The sequence below is a fragment of the Cyprinodon tularosa genome, unplaced genomic scaffold, assembly GCF_016077235.1.
Source record: "Cyprinodon tularosa strain WSP-4 unplaced genomic scaffold, ASM1607723v1 ctg212, whole genome shotgun sequence".
NCBI lineage: Eukaryota > Metazoa > Chordata > Actinopteri > Cyprinodontiformes > Cyprinodontidae > Cyprinodon > Cyprinodon tularosa.
The window spans coordinates 1,189,870-1,210,889 of NW_024038786.1; the positions used below are offsets into that span (position 1 = coordinate 1,189,870).

At 36.7% G+C, this 21,020-nt stretch overlaps 2 protein-coding genes across 2 annotated transcripts in view; both read right to left on the reverse strand.

Moving 5' to 3' along the window:
* Window positions 1–482: 482 nt before the first annotated feature.
* On the reverse strand, window positions 483–7,787 carry pttg1ipb (PTTG1 interacting protein b). The gene is made up of 7 exons (XM_038285580.1): window positions 7,602–7,787; window positions 6,374–6,429; window positions 5,383–5,491; window positions 4,033–4,135; window positions 1,273–1,338; window positions 1,008–1,054; window positions 483–715 (listed from the first exon to the last, which is right to left on the reverse strand). Exons 1-7 carry the CDS (start codon window positions 7,717–7,719, stop codon window positions 672–674), a joined length of 543 nt encoding a protein of 180 aa, XP_038141508.1. The 5' UTR covers window positions 7,720–7,787; the 3' UTR covers window positions 483–671.
* Window positions 7,788–12,268: 4,481 nt separating this feature from the next.
* The window catches only part of myo10l3 (myosin X, like 3), an 80,794-nt gene continuing 72,042 nt past the window's right edge, over window positions 12,269–21,020 (reverse strand). The window contains exons 34-41 of the mRNA XM_038285600.1: window positions 20,549–20,672; window positions 19,998–20,295; window positions 19,313–19,520; window positions 17,161–17,297; window positions 16,881–17,004; window positions 16,332–16,787; window positions 14,416–14,607; window positions 12,269–13,178 (exon numbers count right to left, since the gene is read on the reverse strand). Of these exons, the coding sequence (XP_038141528.1) occupies window positions 13,074–13,178; window positions 14,416–14,607; window positions 16,332–16,787; window positions 16,881–17,004; window positions 17,161–17,297; window positions 19,313–19,520; window positions 19,998–20,295; window positions 20,549–20,672 (1,644 nt within the window). The 3' untranslated portion in view covers window positions 12,269–13,073. The remainder of the gene's footprint in view (window positions 13,179–14,415; window positions 14,608–16,331; window positions 16,788–16,880; window positions 17,005–17,160; window positions 17,298–19,312; window positions 19,521–19,997; window positions 20,296–20,548; window positions 20,673–21,020) is intronic.

The window sequence follows — 21,020 nt, forward strand, 5'->3', positions numbered from 1 at the left end:
TGTGCTGTTTACCTGTGCAAAGAAAGAAACAACGAAAGAAAAATGTCTGAGGACTTCAGTGTTGAGGAAGAGCATGAGTTCTTTGCCGAGCTGAATGCGCTGGTTTGGTCTGCCGGCTTCCGTAGAATCGCGAGCGCGCATGGGGGCGCTATTAGGAAATCCTATACACTACTGTTTATGCTCTAAAAACATTCTAAATGACTTCGTTTCGAGTAAATTCTGGATGCTACCCACTCAGGACACTTGGATTACATTGGACGAGCAGTATGGAGGAATATTGACACGTTTTTGTGGACTTTTATGGACCTTTCTGTCTCGGGCGCCATGGACCTCCATTATTTGAATGTCAGCAGACAGCAAGAAGCCTCCCAGATCTCCAGATGCATTTGAGATATCAAAAAAGTACTCCAGAGTGTTGTTCAGCATGGGGGTGAGTAGAAAATGAAGGCTAATCATGTTTTGGGTGTACTATTCCTTTAAGTCCTTTTAATCAAGCCCAGACATTAGAAAGCATTTTCCCATAAACAAACGATAAGCAAAGAGAAAGTTTTCATTCTTAACTCCGTCAAAGTGAAATTAATTCAGAAGATCATAGTTTAACAACAGACACTCTGTACAGGCAAGTCTCATTGTTACTGCCACCATTAAGATCCTCTTCACTGACATTCCTCCTAATGATCATTCATGCGGGCATATGGATTCTCCTTTGTTATACCTATAAAACATGTGATCAAAGACCAAAGTTAAGGAAAACATAATAGCTTTATTGTTTCATTTATTATTTATTTTTATTATTAAAAGTGGATTAAATGTGTGCTTTACAGTTTTGCCTTTATCCACTAGATGGCAATGTTGACAATTTAAACATGTTTCTCAACCTACCTTATCCAATAAATCTTTATTGTACTTTTGTTTAAATTGCATATTAATGATCCTAAAACCTCTCACTGATATTCTCCACTTTAATTAGCCGTCATGATGAGAAACATTGAAGGAACAGGTCTCACCATATTTGTGCCTGATTTCATCATGCCTCATCTGGATCTCGGTTTTCCTAAAGAGGAAGAAAACATGGACAGAGTGTTTATTTGTACGCTAGATTTTAATGTTATGTGTAATTCACAAGATTTATGTGCAGAGTATGTTAGAAATTGTTTTTTTTTTTTAAGTGGCATTAATGGAATATAGGTCAAATTAGATGTTCGCAGAAGAAAGAGGAAGAGGGAGGGTTTGATTCGGTACTTAGCAAACACATACTGAACAGCCATTCACCTGGCTTTCTGACGGGCTTTCCTCGCTCGGGTCTGTCTCTCCACCTGCGCATCTTCTCTGCTGCTTCTGAAAAAGAAGATTACGTATTTTTATAATCATCACGGTTTTATTTTACAGGTTCAAGTATGAAATGGTTTAAAGATATATTGAAGGATGTTCTTTTTCTGGGTGGATCATCAAAATAAGTGGTCCTCCCAACTGTCAATCATTCTGGTGATATGTTTACGTAACGCCGTCCTACATGCTTGTCCCCAACTTCACTTACTGGGGGCGATGCTAACATAGTGGAAAAATTGCTAATTTTCTTTTAGAAGGTGCAAACAGCAACTTTTAAACAGAGCGTGCACAAGGAGAAATGGGCTTGTGAATGCCCTTGCACGTTGAATTGAGCTGAATTTAATTCTGATCAGCATGGAGGAGAGACAAGAATAAATACATTGCTGAAGGAAAGCCAAAAGACAGTGTTTGTTCTACTTAGATGAAGTAAAAGTTAAAATGTTTGTTATCAGAAATGAATTATTCAATTTGTGTAAAGCTAACAGTACTTTAACCGAAATATAAAGCAGCCCCGAAAAAAAAAAAAAAGGTGGTGGTAGTGTGATGCTGTGGGAAAGCTTTGCTTTGAAAGGGAAAGGGAAGAGTTGATTGGTAGAAGCATGGAATGAAATACAGGGCGGTTTTCACTTACTGGGGCGATGCTAACATAGTGGAAAAATTGCTAATTTTCTTTTAGAAGGTGCAAACAGCAACTTTTAAACAGAGCGTGCACAAGGAGAAATGGGCTTGTGAATGCCCTTGCACGTTGAATTGAGCTGAATTTAATTCTGATCAGCATGGAGGAGAGACAAGAATAAATACATTGCTGAAGGAAAGCCAAAAGACAGTGTTTGTTCTACTTAGATGAAGTAAAAGTTAAAATGTTTGTTATCAGAAATGAATTATTCAATTTGTGTAAAGCTAACAGTACTTTAACCGAAATATAAAGCAGCCCCGAAAAAAAAAAAAAAAGGTGGTGGTAGTGTGATGCTGTGGGAAAGCTTTGCTTTGAAAGGGAAAGGGAAGAGTTGATTGGTAGAAGCATGGAATGAAATACAGGGCGGTTTTCACTTACTGGGGGCGATGCTAACATAGTGGAAAAATTGCTAATTTTCTTTTAGAAGGTGCAAACAGCAACTTTTAAACAGAGCGTGCACAAGGAGAAATGGGCTTGTGAATGCCCTTGCACGTTGAATTGAGCTGAATTTAATTCTGATCAGCATGGAGGAGAGACAAGAATAAATACATTGCTGAAGGAAAGCCAAAAGACAGTGTTTGTTCTACTTAGATGAAGTAAAAGTTAAAATGTTTGTTATCAGAAATGAATTATTCAATTTGTGTAAAGCTAACAGTACTTTAACCGAAATATAAAGCAGCCCCGAAAAAAAAAAAAAAGGTGGTGGTAGTGTGATGCTGTGGGAAAGCTTTGCTTTGAAAGGGAAAGGGAAGAGTTGATTGGTAGAAGCATGGAATGAAATACAGGGCGGTTTTCACTTACTGGGGCGATGCTAACATAGTGGAAAAATTGCTAATTTTCTTTTAGAAGGTGCAAACAGCAACTTTTAAACAGAGCGTGCACAAGGAGAAATGGGCTTGTGAATGCCCTTGCACGTTGAATTGAGCTGAATTTAATTCTGATCAGCATGGAGGAGAGACAAGAATAAATACATTGCTGAAGGAAAGCCAAAAGACAGTGTTTGTTCTACTTAGATGAAGTAAAAGTTAAAATGTTTGTTATCAGAAATGAATTATTCAATTTGTGTAAAGCTAACAGTACTTTAACCGAAATATAAAGCAGCCCCGAAAAAAAAAAAAAAGGTGGTGGTAGTGTGATGCTGTGGGAAAGCTTTGCTTTGAAAGGGAAAGGGAAGAGTTGATTGGTAGAAGCATGGAATGAAATACAGGGCGGTTCTGGAAGAAAACCAATTGGAGAAGGCAAAACATTTCTAAATTGTTGGCAGAACTTCTTTTATTGGGATAACTAACCTAAGCATAATGCCAGAGCCACAATACAATGGTTTATAGATTAAATTATAGGTCTATATAAATACTAGAATTGTCCAAGGAAGGTGCAGACTGTTCTAGAACACCAGCAGGCAAAACCTGAACACTTCTGTTCTTAACACATTCCAGTTCTTGTTACCCAGAGAAGAATTGGTAAACACTTTAGTCTCTAGACACTGAAAGCAGGCAGACACATTTATCCTAAAGGTCTTGCAGCTGTAACTGCAGCAAAAGGTGGTTCTGCAGAATACAAAATGTACACCAGACTTTTCTTTTTTTTTTTACTTGGAAAAAATAAAACCACATATTTTCATTCAGCTTATAATTATTTTCTTTGCTTTGCTCCATCGTGTCACCTTGAAATAAAATACATTAAAGTTTGCAGCTTTTAATGGAAAAAGTTTAAAAGCTTTAAATACTTTTCAAGACAATCTACTTTTTAAACTTTGCAAATAACAGGAGGTACAATGTCTTCAAAATTGTGTTTCCAAATTTTATGAAATAAAAAAAAAAAAAGTTTAAAAAAATACTGAGCATTAAAAAAATAAAGTGTATTTCTTCTCTTCCAACCCAGCCTTTATTCATCAGTGAGAGAAAGTTGTTTGGAGATAGCGGTGTCAGCCCAGCTGTTCACAATAATAGGCCTTTGTCTCACGCTCACCACCACTCTACCTCCTTCAGATTGCACTACCAGTGTGTTTCCTTAGACTCATTGCTTACCCAATTCGCTCACACTTGCAGCAGCAGAAGCAGCAAACGAGAATGGCGATGATGATGACTCCAGCCAGCACCGACATTGTGATAATCAATATTTGGAAGTTGACTGTAAATTTTAAAAGAAGAAAGGTGTAATCCTCCATCAATAAACAGAAGAGCCAGCTATGCAACAATCTGACCTGCGAGGGTTTAAGACTATTATTTAATTTGGAGTTAAAAGTTTCCAAGATAGAATCTGATTTTAAAGTGTTTTTAAAAATCACAGCAAGAGTTCCCACATTTTAATAACATTTTCCTGTAACTGCTGAGATGGTCAAAGAGGCTCAGAATTACAAGAATAACAACCAATGTTGGCAATAGTTCACTGACTGACATGCCAGCTAGAAAATAGGCTAATTCCTGTACTGAAAAAAAAAAAAAAAAGTGCAACAGTTTTTGGCTTTTACTTAATCATATTTAGTTTAACATATTTTTTCCTCTTAGAAGGAGGACATAAAAAATGTGTTAAAGTAACCAATTGTCAATATGTAGATGCCAAAAACGGCTATATTGGGAATCGCTGATGCCTAACAAGAAGGATCCTGTTGCCAAAATAGGTTTGATGCAGGACACGTTTTAAGCTTTTATAGAAAATGTGTTTTGTGACTGGGTTGTACTCAAAAGGTTTTTAAATGTTATATCATTTTTTACTTTGCAGTTTTGAATTTTAGACATCTGATAAACTGAAAATGTGATTACAATAGTGATAGATTTCATTAGAAAGGCTATTAGTCACCTTGGAAATCTAATTTTATATAATTAATCATTAGTATTGTAATGTTTTTAATTTATTAACACTATATACTTGTATATCCTTTCATGTCTAATTTAATGTATAAAATATTTTTTGTTTACAAAGAATACCAGTTTTACATTACACAGGTACATTCTGTGCGTAAACCAAGTGTTAGAAGCTAAAGATTCCATCTAAAAATATTAAAAGTTATGCACAAAACTAAAAATACAGTGAAAAAAATAATGCAACCCTTATTAGCCTTTACTTAATCATATTTAGTTACTTTAACACAATTGTTTCATATTAGCAGGGTAGGACATAAACAATTGTGTAAACTAAATATGATTAAGTAAATGCTATAAGCAGTTGCATTATTGTTTTTAGTGTAAACTGCAGCCGAATAACTAACAGAATATTAACATTTAGTAAAAAAAGATCATAATTAAAAAAAGAAATGATATTGTGAGAAACTATAGTAAGAAAAATAATAATAAGTGGAGATCAACATGTAAAGTGCACTAATAATATCTTTGGTACGTGAAAAGCTGACGAGTTTGGGACAATTTTTTTAGTCTTACCCCAACAAACCCCCCAACGTGCATCATTCAGAGGGCAAACACTGCTGGGGGGCAGGATGTTCTTCACTGGGTAGTCAATGCACTGTTTGTTCAAAGAGCACCACAAGCACTGCAACAGGAAGGGAGACACAACACTTTTATTGGTATGCAGGGTAAGCTAGATATGTCCATGTTCACTTGCAAAGGAGAAATGAAAATCTGACCCATATCTATCAATCTATCTGGAGCTGTTTCCTCTGTATACCTTGAGGGGGTGGTCGCTTTTCCAAAATTAATACAGTTTAACAAGAAAACTGAACTAAACAAAGATAAAATATGATCCATTTGGATGAAGACAAGTATCATTTCTCATAGCAGTTACCACATTTTGTATGGCAGTGCAAGATGCATGTTAAAACACTCTTCAACCAATTTGGCAGTGACATCATGAGGGGAGTTGGCAAAAGATAAAGTTTCAGTTTTATTATATATCTTTTTTGTTTCGATCGAATAATTTCAATATCAAACAGAAAATTAAATAAAAAGTTGATTTCATTTCGGGGAGGAGCAAAAAACTAACAATCACATGATTATTGACCAAATATGATAGGGTTTAAATAAAACGGGTCACAATGCAAAATCAAACAAAATTTGTTGGCATTATAAAAACAGATAAAAATTGAAGATATTCTTTTAACTTTGTATTTTAAGTAAATCTATATGTTTTTATCGGGGAAGACGTGGAACAGGACAGGTAGGATGTAAAGAGGAAACAGCGCCACCTAGAGTCATACTCTACTATATTTGCAGAATTTGATGCAAGGCTAAAAATCTAAAATTTAACTTTAAAAACAATACAAAATTAAAGGGTCAATAAGTAGGCCTAAATAGTACAAAAGACATTAAACCCCAGCCAGCATATTTCTGCTGATCAGAATTCATTTTTTTTTCCATTTGCTGACCATGACAACACATCAGGATATAGGAAACAACAGAGGGGTGGGAATCTTACAGCCACATTCTGCAGACATTCATCACAGCTTGTGTTTGATGCCAGGCTACAAGGAGCTGAAACAAAGGGAAAAAAAACAGTGAAGATTTCTGCCTCTTATCTCTGAATTCTGACTTTAATCTAAAAAACAAACAAACAAAAAAAACAAAACAAACAAAAAAACAACAGATTTTTACATTTTGTTTCAGTTTAATATGAGAAAAAAGTCAGAATTCTGACCCTAATCTCAAAATTCTGACTTTTTTCTCAGAATTCTAATCTCTAAATTCTGACTTAATTCTGACAGCTAACAAACATGTTAGCATCAAGCTGTAGCCATGTCTGTTTTAGAGACTAGCTCTCTTGTTTTAATGACCTTCTGCTCCTGCATTAATGAAATAGCATCACCAGGGACCACTTGGGCACATAAAAAGTTGCCTAATTGCATTATTTTCCACCAATGTGTTATCAGCCCTCCCAAACCACTCACATCTTTGTCATTGAAGCTGCTTGCTCCCACATCTCTTCCTTCATGGTGTCCATCTGAGATTAAAGACAGAATTCTGAGATTAAAATCAGAATTCTGATTTTTTTCCTCATATTAAACTGAAATAAAATGTAAAAATCGGTTGTTGTTTTTTTTGTTTGTTTTTTAGTGGCCCTAATCCTCTTCCATACAAAGAAGAGGAGTGCTCCCAAATCTCTTTCTTTATGGTGCCCACCTACATTAAGATCCAAAATTCTGAGATTATAATCAGAATTCTGAGAAAAAAAAGTCAGAAGTCTAAGAAAAAAGTCACAATCCTGAGATTAAAGTCAGAATTCTGACTTTTTTCTCATATTAAACTGAAAAAGAAAACACACACACACACACACACACACACACACACACACACACACACACACACACACACACACACACACACACACACACAAAAAACAGTTACCTTTTTATTTTTTCAGTGGCCCTAATCCTCTTCCCTATAAAGAAGCTTGTAAAAGTTGGAGTGTTTTGTAGCCAGTTTGGGTTGATGCTGACCCAGACTGACCAACAACTTTAACTGCCAAAAGCAACAAGAACCCAGTTTTTACAAAAAGCTAATGAGAAAAAATCATTACCTAAATCGCTTATCTTTGCATTTCCTTACTATAAAACCAATTTGCTGATGTCATGTGACAACCTCCTGACCACAAAGACCGCGCAGGAAAAAAAAAAAAAAAAAAACTCAGAAAAGTGAAGAAAGCTTACCCGGAGCAGGGGAAGGCGTTGTAGTCTCCGCATCTGCTGCAGCAATAATGAACACAACGAAACAGATGTTAGAAAAGAAATAAAAGAAAGACGAAGCTGAGCTAAAAAAGCCGAACATGGTGCCACTAGCGATCAGTAGAGAGGAAAAAATGCTTTTGTGAGGAGGCAAAGTGAAGGCTGGACGTCTGCTTTATGACGTCATGAGCAGCTGACTCTTCTGTCATTAAACAGCTGCAAACATAATGATACTTTATAGGGTGAAATAAACGCTCAGTTTAAAACCAGCAATATGCTTATTTTCTGCAAGGGATTGCAAACTAATAAAAACCTAATTGTACAAAATGAGAACTTTACTCATTTTAAATTACAGGGCCCATGATGAACCAATTTAGGGCAAACCATAGAGTCATATAACCCACACGTTTTAGGCTGAAATGGCATTTTCCTAAAGATGATTGGCTGACTGAGGTATGTCTGACTGTAACTTTAAACAATGGATACTTTGCAATAACATGGGTTAAGAGTCCCTCTCTGCCAAAATCGGTGATCTACTGTGTCTACTCTCCTAAATAAAACCACTAAAAGATCAAAGTGAATAATCCTGTTTCTGTTCTTTGAGTTTTGTGTGCATGCTCATCAATAAATAATGGCCTGTACTTGGTAAACCATTAAACATTTTTTAAACAACCTCAAGTAAAACAAACAACATTTTTAAAAGCAGGATTTCATTACTGGAGGTATATGGGCTGTACTTGTATAGCTCTTTAGCAAGTGCATGGACTCCAAAGCACTTCATATTACATTCAGTCATTCATCTATTCACAAGCTGTTGGTGGTGAGCTACAGTTTAGCCACAGCTGCACTGGAGCAGACTGACAGCAGTAACAAGATGAACCACTATATCCTGAGCCATGGTCGCACCACTATAGAAAAATATTCTTGCTCCCTTTTTTCTAATCTTTTCTGTCAGTTTTGGGTTTTTCAACAGTGATGTGTAAAACATGCCAAATATAAAATTTTCCTCCATGTTAATCTTTTTCATTTTGATTTTCAAAGCTATTGAAAAAAATAGTGAAGTCTGGAAAGGTGTTTCCTTTGGCGGATGTGAAGAATCCTATATAAGGAGTGTAGTATTCTTTATTATTATAAAGGACGTCTCAATAACCCAGTGTGTGTCTAAATAAAGTTAAACTGCTGTTGTTTTTCAGTTCAAACAATGAAACATATTGATTATGTTTAATTTTTTCCTGCTTTTTTTATTGTCATTACAGTCACAAGTACAAAGCAATAAAAGTTACTCTCTGCTTTTAAACGATCCCCTTGGGGAGCAGTGGGCTGCCATCATGGGGCTCCTGGGAGCAATCGGAGGTTAAGGGTCTTGCTCAGGGTCCGAGAGTGGGAGTCTAAGGGAAAGGAGCTGGAACTCAAAACCCCGGGATACCAAGCGCAATGCCCTAACCACTAGGACACCACTCCTTCACAAAACTCTCAAGACTGCAGTTATCCTTATCTATTGTGTTTTTTCTTTTTTTGCCTTTTTGGTGTCCTTACATTAAACATTTTTGCAATATTTTTAGATAAACCTATCAGGTAACAGCGAGTTTCTTTGGCTCTTAGCTTTTGCGTCTAATAGAGGGTGTCAGTGAATCTCTGTTAACTGTCTGGTCAGCAGCCTTCTCCATGACTGACTAGGCTATTAAGTAACATTTCTGGTTTAGCAATGTATTTGTTCTCCTTTTTTGCTTTAATGTCATCATATTATTCAAGAAATTAAAATCTGAGTTTTCATTGGCTGCAAGTCATAATCCTCGAAATAAATAGAAATAAAAATATTAAATATATAACTTTTTCCACAGTTAGTCAGTCCATATGTTTTAGCTCTGAGATACAAAAATAAATAAACTTTTGATAAAAGGGATTTTTTATAGATTTTTTCAGGTAAAAAACAAACAGAATGAAATATATGAGAGAATAAGAAGTTTCATCCATCCATCTTCTTACATGCTTAATCCCAAGTGGGGTGGTGAGGGGTGCTGGTGCCTATCTCCAGCTGTATACGGGCAAGAGGCGGGGTACACCCTGGACAGGTCGCCAGAGAATAAGAAGTTAACTAAGGTTTAATATTTATCAGTCTTTTGTAACTTATTCATGTTTAAAGGTCCCATATTTTGCAAAACTCACTTTAAAAACATTTTCTAATAGTCATAGGTGTCCTGCAACCTGTGTACGAGGTTTACAAATGAAAAAAATAAAAGCTTTACCCTTTCTCATTGTTTTTTTCCCCCTCATAGTTAATGTGTGCTGAAAATGCTCAAGCCCTTTATCATGTCAGGTGGGGACATCAGGCACTCTCTGCTCACCAACACCCAGCATCCAACCAGACATGGTGAGGCTCCATTCACACTCCCGTATGAAGGGTCTCAAATCGGATTTTTTTTGCTCCTGTTGATTAAGAAATGAAAGATGAGCTTCAGCCCTACCATTCATGGTTACTTCCACAAACAAAGAGCACACTCGCATGCATGCATGCAGTTCAGACGGGAGATCACATACAAGTCGCATATATTTGGAAACATGAACAACCATGCAAAGCAATTGGATTTCACAGGAAAATATCAGAACTGAGCATTAAGGCCGGAAGTGTAAACAAAGCTTTTAAAGCAAGAGCCGGAAACAACTTTACTGTGTTGGAATGTTTAGCCCGCAAACATGTTAGAAATGCAGCTAACGTTTGTGTCCTCAGCTGTTTTGATTTTTTATATTTTTTTATATACATGGATAATCTTCTCTGTGGTTTACAAACAGCCTTTTCCTTACATGACTGTGACAACCTGCTGTCACACTCTGAAGCTGTGTGGTAACTTTTACATTTTTCATTTTCAAAATCAGTTGCACATTTCATATATTTTCATTAGCCTGACTTTAAGTTAACTTTTTGCAGTGCACACATTTAGTAAACTTTATTTTTCAGGCTGTTTTTTTTTTTTTGTCAAGTTGCAACTGATTAATTTTTTTTTTCTTTGAGTTGCTAGTTTCCTTGGGATCTGCTGGTGGAGGGCTGCAATGAGCTCCACCTTTCCTCAATTGATGGTTGCTGCTGGCTAATCAGTGGGTCAAACCATTTGTAATTTGAAGGGAAATTTGTTTAAATATTCTTAGTTTGGGTAATTTTGTTAATTAGTTAAATTTAAAAAGTATTTAGTGTCTGGCCAGTATTTATCTGTTTAATTAAGTTTATTTGTTTATTAGTTTGTGTGTCAACAGTGGTCTGATCAGCCACTATTTGAGTTTCCCTCATGTCCTGTTTGTTAGGTCAGTTTGTGCTTGAGTTCTTTATTTTAAAGCCTGAATTGAATTCTGTTTTCTTGACCTCTGTTTTTGGGCCCAGTTTATAATTTTTTTTTTTTACATTTTGGGAATAAATTAAGACTTTATTTGAAAGATTTCAGTGGTTTTCTGGCTGGTTTGTGCAAATCCCTCACATTGACATATGCAGCTAGTCTACTTTTTTTTCAGTAGCTGCTTGGTTAGTTCATTACAGCAAAAAGAGGCTATAGCATCACATGTTTGTTTATTTTAAGGTTGTTTATAATCTAGGTTTTCAAGCTCCCATGAAAAACAGTATCGTTCCGTATGTACAAGGAATGCTCTGTACTGAGATGATTAGAGTGAGATTTGTCCATATCTTGATGGAATAAAAAATGTGTATGATTGTTTTTAAAATCATAAATTAATGGCAATGAGACATTAATTTATGATTGTCAAGCTGATCCTGTTATGTGTTTTTTTTTCATTTTTTATTTATTATTCTGTTCTTCTGTCTGCCATCATTATGAGCTCTGACTGGTTGTTGTTGTTGCAGGGTGTTGGGGTACATCCTTCGGGAGGACGAAGAAAGCCAAAACAGCTCGTTCCAGAGAGGGGTGAAGGGGGAGGTTATCGGCACATGCCGCTCGTCTAATTTGAGAGGAATTTTCCTGCTCAAACTGTAAAACCATGCTCTGAAGGCATCATTTTTAAAAATGCACTGTAATATGAGCCCTTTACAGCTTAATATTCAGACATTTTCATGTATAAATTACAACACAGACCACATTTCAAATACAATAATTTATTAAAGCATTTTTAAAATTCTGATATAAAACATTTTCAGTCTTTTTTTTTCTTTTCCACAATTTTTTTGCCTCATCAAACAATCAGAAGTCTGAAAAAAAAAACAACAACACAAAAAACAGTCATTGTCAACGGCAACGTGGCTCGCTCTCTGGTGTGGCCGCCGGCAGCTGACCAGAGCGCCAACTGTGGGTGAAAATGGTCAGAACGCAACAGAGTATGAACAGTGATCTAACGTGAGGTAAATACTAAGCTCATTAGGTTGAAATGACATTACTCTAACCATAAACTATTCTGCAATGATAAAAAATAGTTTCAGTTTGTCTCTAACAGTCAGGGAAGCCCAGGAACATGGCAGAAAATGTCGATTATACATCTTGTAACACTAAGCAACATTTGCTTTGTCCATAAGAGAACAAATAAAACTAACAATGAATTTCAAGCTTCGTTCTCGCTCAAATCAAACGTTTTTATAAATAAATATCAGACCCCTAATTGGGCTGCTAACATTTCTAAAAGCAAAAAAAAAAAAGAAAAAAAGCACAGAATTAAACTTTGCTCTCAGATGCGATGAATGCTGTCATGCTTTTATTCTAAAACACACAATTTGGCTACTTTTAAACATACATTCAGCTCATGTTTGTTTTTGCTCATGGAGAGTAGCTCAAATATTCTAAAATTAGTCATTTTCAGTCATGTTAACAAAGATGTTATATTTTCAATTGATGTATCTGGTTAATCAAGTTTCATTAGTTGCGGTTCTTTTTTTTACCTGTTAGAGAAGTGTTTTTTGCCTCACACACGAATAATAACAAACCAGTTCATCTTCTGCTTCTGCAAGGCCACATTTATGCTGTTTAGTAAGGCAAGAGGAGGGGGACTTCATAAATACCCTGAGGGGATCTCCATTCAGGAGAACATTCATTAGAAAGGGGCCAAAAACACTTTCAGTGTGTGAATGCTACTGCAGCACATTCACAGATGATGTCTGAGATTTTCCAAATTGGTCATTTGGATGTTTCGGTGTTTCCAACTGTGCTAAAAGAAAGATCTTTAAATTATATCCAGTAAAAGAACACACCAGATTTTTTTTTTTTTTAAACAAGTGTAAAGGTTTTTGGAAGAGTACATGGCAGAGAGTGACATTGTGGACGTCCAAGGGGATAAACATTCAGATTTTCCGCCCATAAAAGTAGGAGAATTAAATATTAGGTTAATATTGTGGAGATTTCTAAATGGAAGAATGTTAATATCAACACTTTGTGGCAAAAAACTCCATGTTGTTCCTCTTTTAGTCCCTTCACATCGTCTCCATCTCGGTTATGCAGCTGAGTAGGTATGGCGTTGGCCTCCAGCAGATCACCGGATCCAGTTGGTTCCGTAACTGGACACAGATTTGACGCTGCAGCGCTTCTTCACGATCATGTTTATGTAGGCTTTCATGATCTTTGTAATCTCTCCAACCTGACAAAAAATGCAGCAAATTAAAGGTGAGTCTGTGGCTTTGGAAGCAAAACCAAAACTGCATTATCTACTGAGGCTTGCTAAACAAGCTATACTCCCCTAATGTTTTTTTTATTTGTATAGCTAAAAACACAGATTATTATGCATTTTATCTGTAATTTATTTGATAAACTTACACAAAGTAGTATAATATAGTATTTTTCTTTCATTTTTTGTTTAACAAATGAAAACTAAAATATGTGCCCATTTGTATTCAAGGTATCCTAATGCCCCAGTGGATTTGTATAAGTTCAAGTGCAACGAATACGTTTTTTTATTAAATAGGCAGAAGATACTGCTCATTAGATGCTCATTTAAAATATGGCCATTAAAGTTTTAAAAAACAATAAAAGTTCTTGTCAAATGTTTGACAGTCTTGTTTGAGGACAAAGCGATCATGTGGATCAAGTGTTTTAATCACATCAGAACAAACAGGAGTGTTTTAGGCAGGGTGTAAAGGAGTATTTGGAGGTAAATAAACACAGTATTTAACTTAAGAGTAAATAACAAATAACAGGGGGGGAAAAGGCGGATGTCAACATTACACAGGGGGAATGCTTTCTCTTAGGTGAGATCTAAGGGGATCAAATTTAACATGAAGATGGATTGAGCTGAGTAGGGGAAAGAAAAATAATTAGTGATTGCAAATGGGTTTTGGGTTCACCTTCTGGCAGGATGCCACTAAACATGCAGCCAGGTTTACAAGGGAATGGTTTAGAGCAAAGTACGTATATTCATGTTAGGATTACCCAGTGGAGCTTTAGACCTAAATCTTATTGAGAATCTGTAGCAAGAAGTAAAAATGACTAAAAGCGACTAAAAGTTTGAGCTAATTTCTAAGAAAAATTGCACAAAATGAAATCTCTGGAGAAACTCCATCAAATATATTGCTAACAGCAGCTAAAGTGATTCTTCAAGCCATCATGACGCATGGATGGGGATCCGAACAAAGTATTGACTCAGAGGGGGTAAATATAAATACACACCACATTTCTGATTTAAAATTCTGATCTAAAAATAATCTGCACCTTTTACTTGCTTTTTTTAGTATCATGCACTGCTGTGTGGACTGTTATGTAAAATTCATGTATAATACACAAAAGTCTGTAGTTGCAATGCGACAACATTTTAATAAGTTAAAGATGAGAAACTGAGAAGTTAAAAACTGAGAAGTTAAAAAAGTGTATAAAAAGTGTACCTCTGGTGTCTCAAAGAACATTTCCCTCTCATCCACAGTGATCTTGTATGTGCAGGACTGCGGGGCACCGAAGAAGACAATGTGTTCATACGGGAATGTCTCCAGAGGCTTTGGCTCCCCTCTCTTGTATACAGACACGTTCTCGGCGCTCACGCTTAACCAGAGGTCATGAGGGAATCCTCCTTCTTTACACTGCAAAGACGCATACAGGAGATTTTTTTCACATGAAAAAACAAGAACTTCATATTGGGGCAGTTTCAAACTTTACAGGAGTAGCACGATGAAATAATAATAAACAACCTGTGTTACATATATATATATATATATATATATATATATATATATATATATATATATATATATATATATATATATACAAATTTTTTCATCAATTTTGATTATGTAAATAATAGACATGCTTAATATGTGCAAAAATGGACCAGGCTTTATACTGCATTTTTAAAAAGATCCAAAATATTCCACAAAAGATTAGGAAACATCGACACTATGGAGGCTGATGAGTGCCATAATACAATAAATAAATAGCCTATGAAATATTTACTTAAATGTGTCATTAATTCATTAAAACTGGAAATTAAGAAATAATTTATTTAATAAATATATTATTATTATATTGGGCTCTATTAAATGTTTTAATTTTATTCTAAGAAGTAAACATAATTACATCATATTCCTACACTAATGTACTTCATTCATTAATTTAAACTCAGGCTGCAGCCTTTATAGAAATCCTGGGACCTGATTGGCTGCTTCTCGATGACCAAAATATAACAACTTCTTCCTGGTTTTCTTTTACTCTAAAAGTCAACATTTTTAATGGAACAGAGGTAAATAATCTTCTACAATTTGTTCCCATTTATACATTAGACTGGGTGAGCAACTCCAGTCTCTATATACGCAGATTGGTCTGCGTATATAGATATATATATATATATATATATATATATATATATATATATAAATATATTTGATATATTTTTTCAGACCAAATTAGTGACAGAGGCTTCTGCTGCTCATCCAACATGCTGTAAATAAACGCATTTTTAAAGTTATTTCCACCTTTTTCAGCGATAACGTTGACTTCAGAGTAAAAGAAAACCAGAAAGAAGTTGTCTCATCTGGCTCAGAGAGAAGCAGCCAGTCAGACATCAGGGTTTCTAGCCCCGCCTCCTTGACTTTTTTGAATATGTGACAGTTTGAATTAACTTAATAATAATGGTTTGCTTTAGAGCAGGAACATTTAAAAATGTATAAAATCATGAAATTATTACGTTCACTTCTTAAAATAATTAATAATAAATAATACATTGAATAGAGACCCAGATAATTCCTTATTTATTTATTAAATCAATTCATTTTTCCCCGGTCTTAATTAATTTGTGACGCATTTATATAAATATTTTGTAAGTTGTTTATTGATTGTATTGTGGCGCTTGTCAGCCTCCATATGAAGCATATTTGCTCATACTAAATCGTATTGATAGGGCAGCTGTTTAGTTATTTTCTTTGTTTTTCAGGGACTAAATATTTCTTTGAATATATCCACAAAGCTAAGGTATCAAAGCCAGCTATAGGTGCAATGCTGCCTGGATGTTCTTGCTAATATGATCAGTCTATATATCAGACTATAAAGGTCTGAGTAATAACACTTCCTTTTATTTGCTGTTGCTTTCAGCATATTTATCTGACTCTCTATTTACCTCCCCAACACATCTATTTGAGGCACAGCTGAGATCTGTAAAAGAAAATTGCTTGGTTTTGTGTATGCGTGCATATGGTTTTATAAACCAGGGCATACTGCCCTTTTCTACAGTATGCTGGTGTATGTAGATCTTAAGTATGGGTCCTACACAAAGTTTTATAAATGAGTGTACTTTCATGAACATGACAGCTACCTCAACATCAAACAGTGTGGATCCGTATCCAGGCCATTCCTTTATTATGCTCATGTATTTGAGCATAGCTTGGTGCTGATCCAGACCCTTAAGGTGGGACCATTTCTCCACTATGCTCGCCCTGGTGGCGGACATCTCCTCCTTTATCCACATCTCCAGCATCTGCTCCTCCTCCATGCGTTGTTTCTTCATGGAGCCTGTCTTCAGCCCGCGGCGTAGCGTTCCATCCAAGAAGCTGGTCCTCCTTCGCTCCAGAGTCTGGCCTGACCCGGAGGCCCCGCCCGCTTTGGTGAACTGCAGGATGCGGTGGCGCAGACGGCCCACAGGGTAGACGTTCTCCAGGCTCCAGGCGATCCGGGCCTTGTCTCCGAACAGGAACTGCAGGCGCAGAGCGGCGAGATGCTGCAGGGTCTCCTCACGGGCAGGAAAGTGGCCACGGGTCAAACTCTCATGGGCCTGACAAATCAAAATGTAGATTTGGAATGTCATAACTGTTTTTTTTTTTTAAAACAGTTTTATTAGAATGTTATCAGAATTAATCCAACAAACCTGCTCAAACATAAAAGCAAACTCTACTCCTTCCTTTGGCATGCTTTCAACATCCAGGAAACAGTAAAGTTTGAAATACAGCCTCCACTGGCCTTCATCCCGAGCTTCCTCACTGCCAGCAAGTCTGGAGGGAAGAAAGCCACAACATTTTCACTTCCTCATCTGGTTTTGTCACAATTTATTACCTTGTTAACATATCATTGTCATCCCCAGGAATCAGATTTCTGTTTAAGTCTGATTAAAAACAGACAATATCTGAAAATATGAAATCAAAACATGCCTTTCAAATTTAGCCAGAACATCAGCCACCAGCACCCTGCTTTCCACAGCTTTGTCAACAGTACTATTATGCTCAAATAGTGCAAACATGTTTCTGCTGTCCTCCATAGCCAGGCCTCGTATCAGCTTTTCCACCACCTGGAAAAAAAAAAACATTAACATATTTTCTAACAAAGCAGCTTTTGATCTTTATGGCACCCATTTTTAAAATATGCAAAAATGATTAAAAACAAACATTTGTTTGTGTCAGCATAATAATAATAATAAAAACCTTTATTGGAGTTGATATGCTACTCATTTATGATTCCTTACAGTTTAGGCTGATCAGTTTCAAGGGACCTAAATATAGTGATCTATACCATCATATTTGGTAGATAAATATTCAAAAAGCAGCTAATCCCAGGATACACAGCATGGGCCCATTTCCATGGCAGCTTCCAGGAAGGAGGAGTTCCCGACCTGGAATCCAGGTGATGTGACAGAGCTACAAACTCTATGGTGCAGAAGCATTTTTTTCTCTTGTCTACAGCTATCCACATGCTGCATTGGGGGAGGACATGCAATGAAATGTCTTTAACCCTATAATGCCAAATGTATGATATTTGATACATACGGTTTCTGAAATGTTTTGCATCTGACACCTTTTGCATAATTTAATGGTAAAAACTTTGCTCAAAATCCTATTGTACACAATCAGATATACCTGATAACAGCCAGTAGAAGACTACACAAAAAATAATCTTGACTTATCGCATAGTACTAAATTATTAATATCAAAAATGTATTTCTGTTTTTTCTTTTTACATATTTTGTTAAAAAGGGCAAATAAGGAATTCAAACCAAAAAAAAGTAATTTTCTGTTTTGTTTTATTCTTGGATCAGGCTTTAAAGGGTTAAGAGTAAAAGACTAGCTTCCTGATACTAACCAAGCTCATTTGGAAAATAATTGGAGCCAAAGCTTTGGCTAGGAGTCATTTAAAACTACAAAGAAGTCCCCCCCCCCCCCCCCCCCCCTTTCTGTCCTGAAGAGGATTGCTGTGAAAAAATGCAGCTCCTCACACTTGATGTGTTTGCGAGTCCCAGCGGCTTGACTGAGAGCAGTCGCCACATCTTCTCTGCACATCAGACCTGATTTAAATGTGATCTTCTGTTCAACAGGACGGTTCACAGTAAGAGTGTCTCTGGCCTAAGAAAATAAGAAATTCAGGATAAAACAATTGAATTTTACCTTACTTTTTTTTTTTTGCTTTGTTTTGATACAGGCGTTGATAAAACAAGAGCCAAGGAGATCAGTGGGTTTCTTTCTCCTCCCCTCACTGACCTGCGTGCATTTTGTCTGCAGTCCTTATGAAGGTGCTAAATCTCGCTGTTATTTTAACTACTAATGTAGCGACACCAGGAGTTTAAAACAGAACTTGTTTTGATCTCTATGTGATCAGCCGTAGAACACCTATCCACATACTGTATTTATCTGCAGGGGCGCCCTATTGGGGGGAAAAGTTTGGATGATTCTAAGGGCCCTTGACTGAGGAAAGAAGAAAATATTTGTCGCGCTATATTTTTCAAATTGAACTTTATCAACCAGACCAGGCAACAGGAAAACGCCATAGTTCTCAGAGGGTTAACATCAGACAAATGCTAGTAGACGTTTAGCAGGATAGGAGTTGAGGTCCCAATATCAAAGTCCTTCATGGGGCACCGAATTCCTGGCGACCCCCCTGTTGTCTCTGACCACGGAAGTGATTGGAACATCAAAGTGATTCCAATAACATTATAAAATTCAGCAAATCCCTTTGGAAATATACTATATTTATACTGAACAGTGATGTCAGTGTTTTATTAAATATTTGTTTTAGTTTTTTCTCCTTTTTTGGATCTGTACTTTATTATTTCTCCTTGTTCCTCTCATTTTCACTTAATCCTTAGAGTTGAATGTTACGAACCTAGCCCAGTCACTTTCTTAAAGGTACAGTTGAGGATTTTCACCTTTAGCACTCTTTACATGCCTACCATTTGTTAGGGAGGCATGTTACACTAAAGGCCTTTTCTGACCTATCATCAGCAGCTTAAGGGTAACAATCTTAGCTATCTTTTCTTTCCCTACCAACTAATCTAGTCTATAAATAAATAGGCCATCACTGTAGCCTGCTTACCTCTCCAGCGGTGGTGTGAGAGTTGATAGAGATCTTGCAGGAGCCTCCTCCATGGCAGTAGACTGTAGTGGTCATTTCCTGTCTGGTGAGAAGTGCCATGATCTCCTCCTGGGATTGAACAAACTCTCTGGTCTTTGTCTTCTTTAGAGACTCCCCAATGAAATGGGCAAACATTTCTATTTCTGTTCCGGGAAAAAGCTCCTTAATCCTGAAGAAAATAGAAATTTAGACAAGGGGCCTTATTTAAAAAAAAAGTGTACCTACAAAAAAACAAAAACAAACAAACAGCCACAAAATATTTGGATCAAGAACAAAACTGGTATAAGCTTTCCTGACAGTTATCCTCTGTGATGGCCTGACAGCGCTGTTGCCTCAGTGATATAGACACTAGGCGGCTGCTTTCTGGGTATTAATGCTATTTATATATGCATTTTAGAGACACTGGCAGGTTTGGTGATGCTTTTGTCAATTTCATGCAAACTGGGATGTATGAGGCTAATATTTGCAGTAACGCATGTACAACCGCTTTTTATACATCAGACGTTTTTTTTGTGTGTCCCAAGTTTCAAAATTTCTTACTACTACCATAGTATAAAAGCCAAACACTCAAAACTTTGACATGTTTGTGAGCCAAGAGTTAAAATTCAGGAATAAACTTGGCTGCTTAGTCCAAACAGATGTTCACCTTTTCAGGTGAAACTTGAGGTAGCGCAGGATTCCACGGCTGGGCAGGAAGGTGCAGCTCATGCAGGTCAGGAGATGCCAGTGGGTACGGTTGGCGGGACTGTTGGGGTGCGGGACGTGATTGGTTTGTTTTATCAGCTGACAGTAAACCTCATCTCTTAATGGCCTCAAGTCTTGACAGGTTTGCAGGATTCCCTGGATGATTGGCACAGGGTCTGACACAGCCTCCATCTCCTGAAGAGAGTTAAAAATCTTCACGGCTTCATCCTGCAGGCTGGTGTAACCCTTTTCCTTTTGCACTGGGAGAAATAGATAGGGCTACCGTTAACTTTTTCTAAAGAAACCTTTTCATTTGCAATCATATTGACGGCAACACCTTGAACTAAAAAGCAAAGGGATACAAATAAATCCTGTTAGACAGTTTGCAGTAAAATAAAAACAGAAGATAAGGAAAATGTAAGGTCCACTGAAACATGTATGAATATATAAAAATAATATATCTGAGATAAAACAGCAAATGCACAGAAAAAAGTTAAATCTCAAAACACTCACAGTGGACGCTGACATCCCCATAAGGCAGAGGTAGAAGGGGGGAGTGCAAAGGATGCTGGGTATGTCTTAGGATGGGGTTCCTCCAGTACGTCTGCTCCACATCATCCACATTCAAACTGCTCTCCTGTACCACCAAAATAGCAGATTAGCATTCGTATGCCTTCATCTATGAACGGTTCTCTCAGAGGACACTTCACACCATGTAGGACTAGGACAGGTTGTCAGTGCATCACAGAGCAATACCGATTCAGAAAACTTTCATTTAGAAGTCTTTGACTTGGTTTTTGATAATACTGCTGAATTATGAACCGACATGTGACTTTTGCAAAAATAAAATCTATGATTTGTGGCTTTCCATCTTTTTGTGGGACATAAGGTTATAGCTCCAACAGCATCAAAATCCTTCCTTCTGTCTCCCAGCAACAAGCACAGGCCAGTCTGGACAGAATTTGAAGATATATGCTCTGGAAGG

Coding starts and splice junctions, on each gene's coding strand:
- pttg1ipb (XM_038285580.1), bottom strand. CDS start 7,719: ATGTTCGGCTTTTTTAGCTCAGCTTCGTCTTTCTTTTATTTCTTTTCT. Junction 6,430..7,601: donor AACGCCTTCCCCTGCTCCGG/GTAAGCTTTCTT, acceptor CCTTTGTTTCAG/CTCCTTGTAGCCTGGCATCA. Junction 5,492..6,373: donor AATGTCTGCAGAATGTGGCT/GTAAGATTCCCA, acceptor TTCCTGTTGCAG/TGCTTGTGGTGCTCTTTGAA.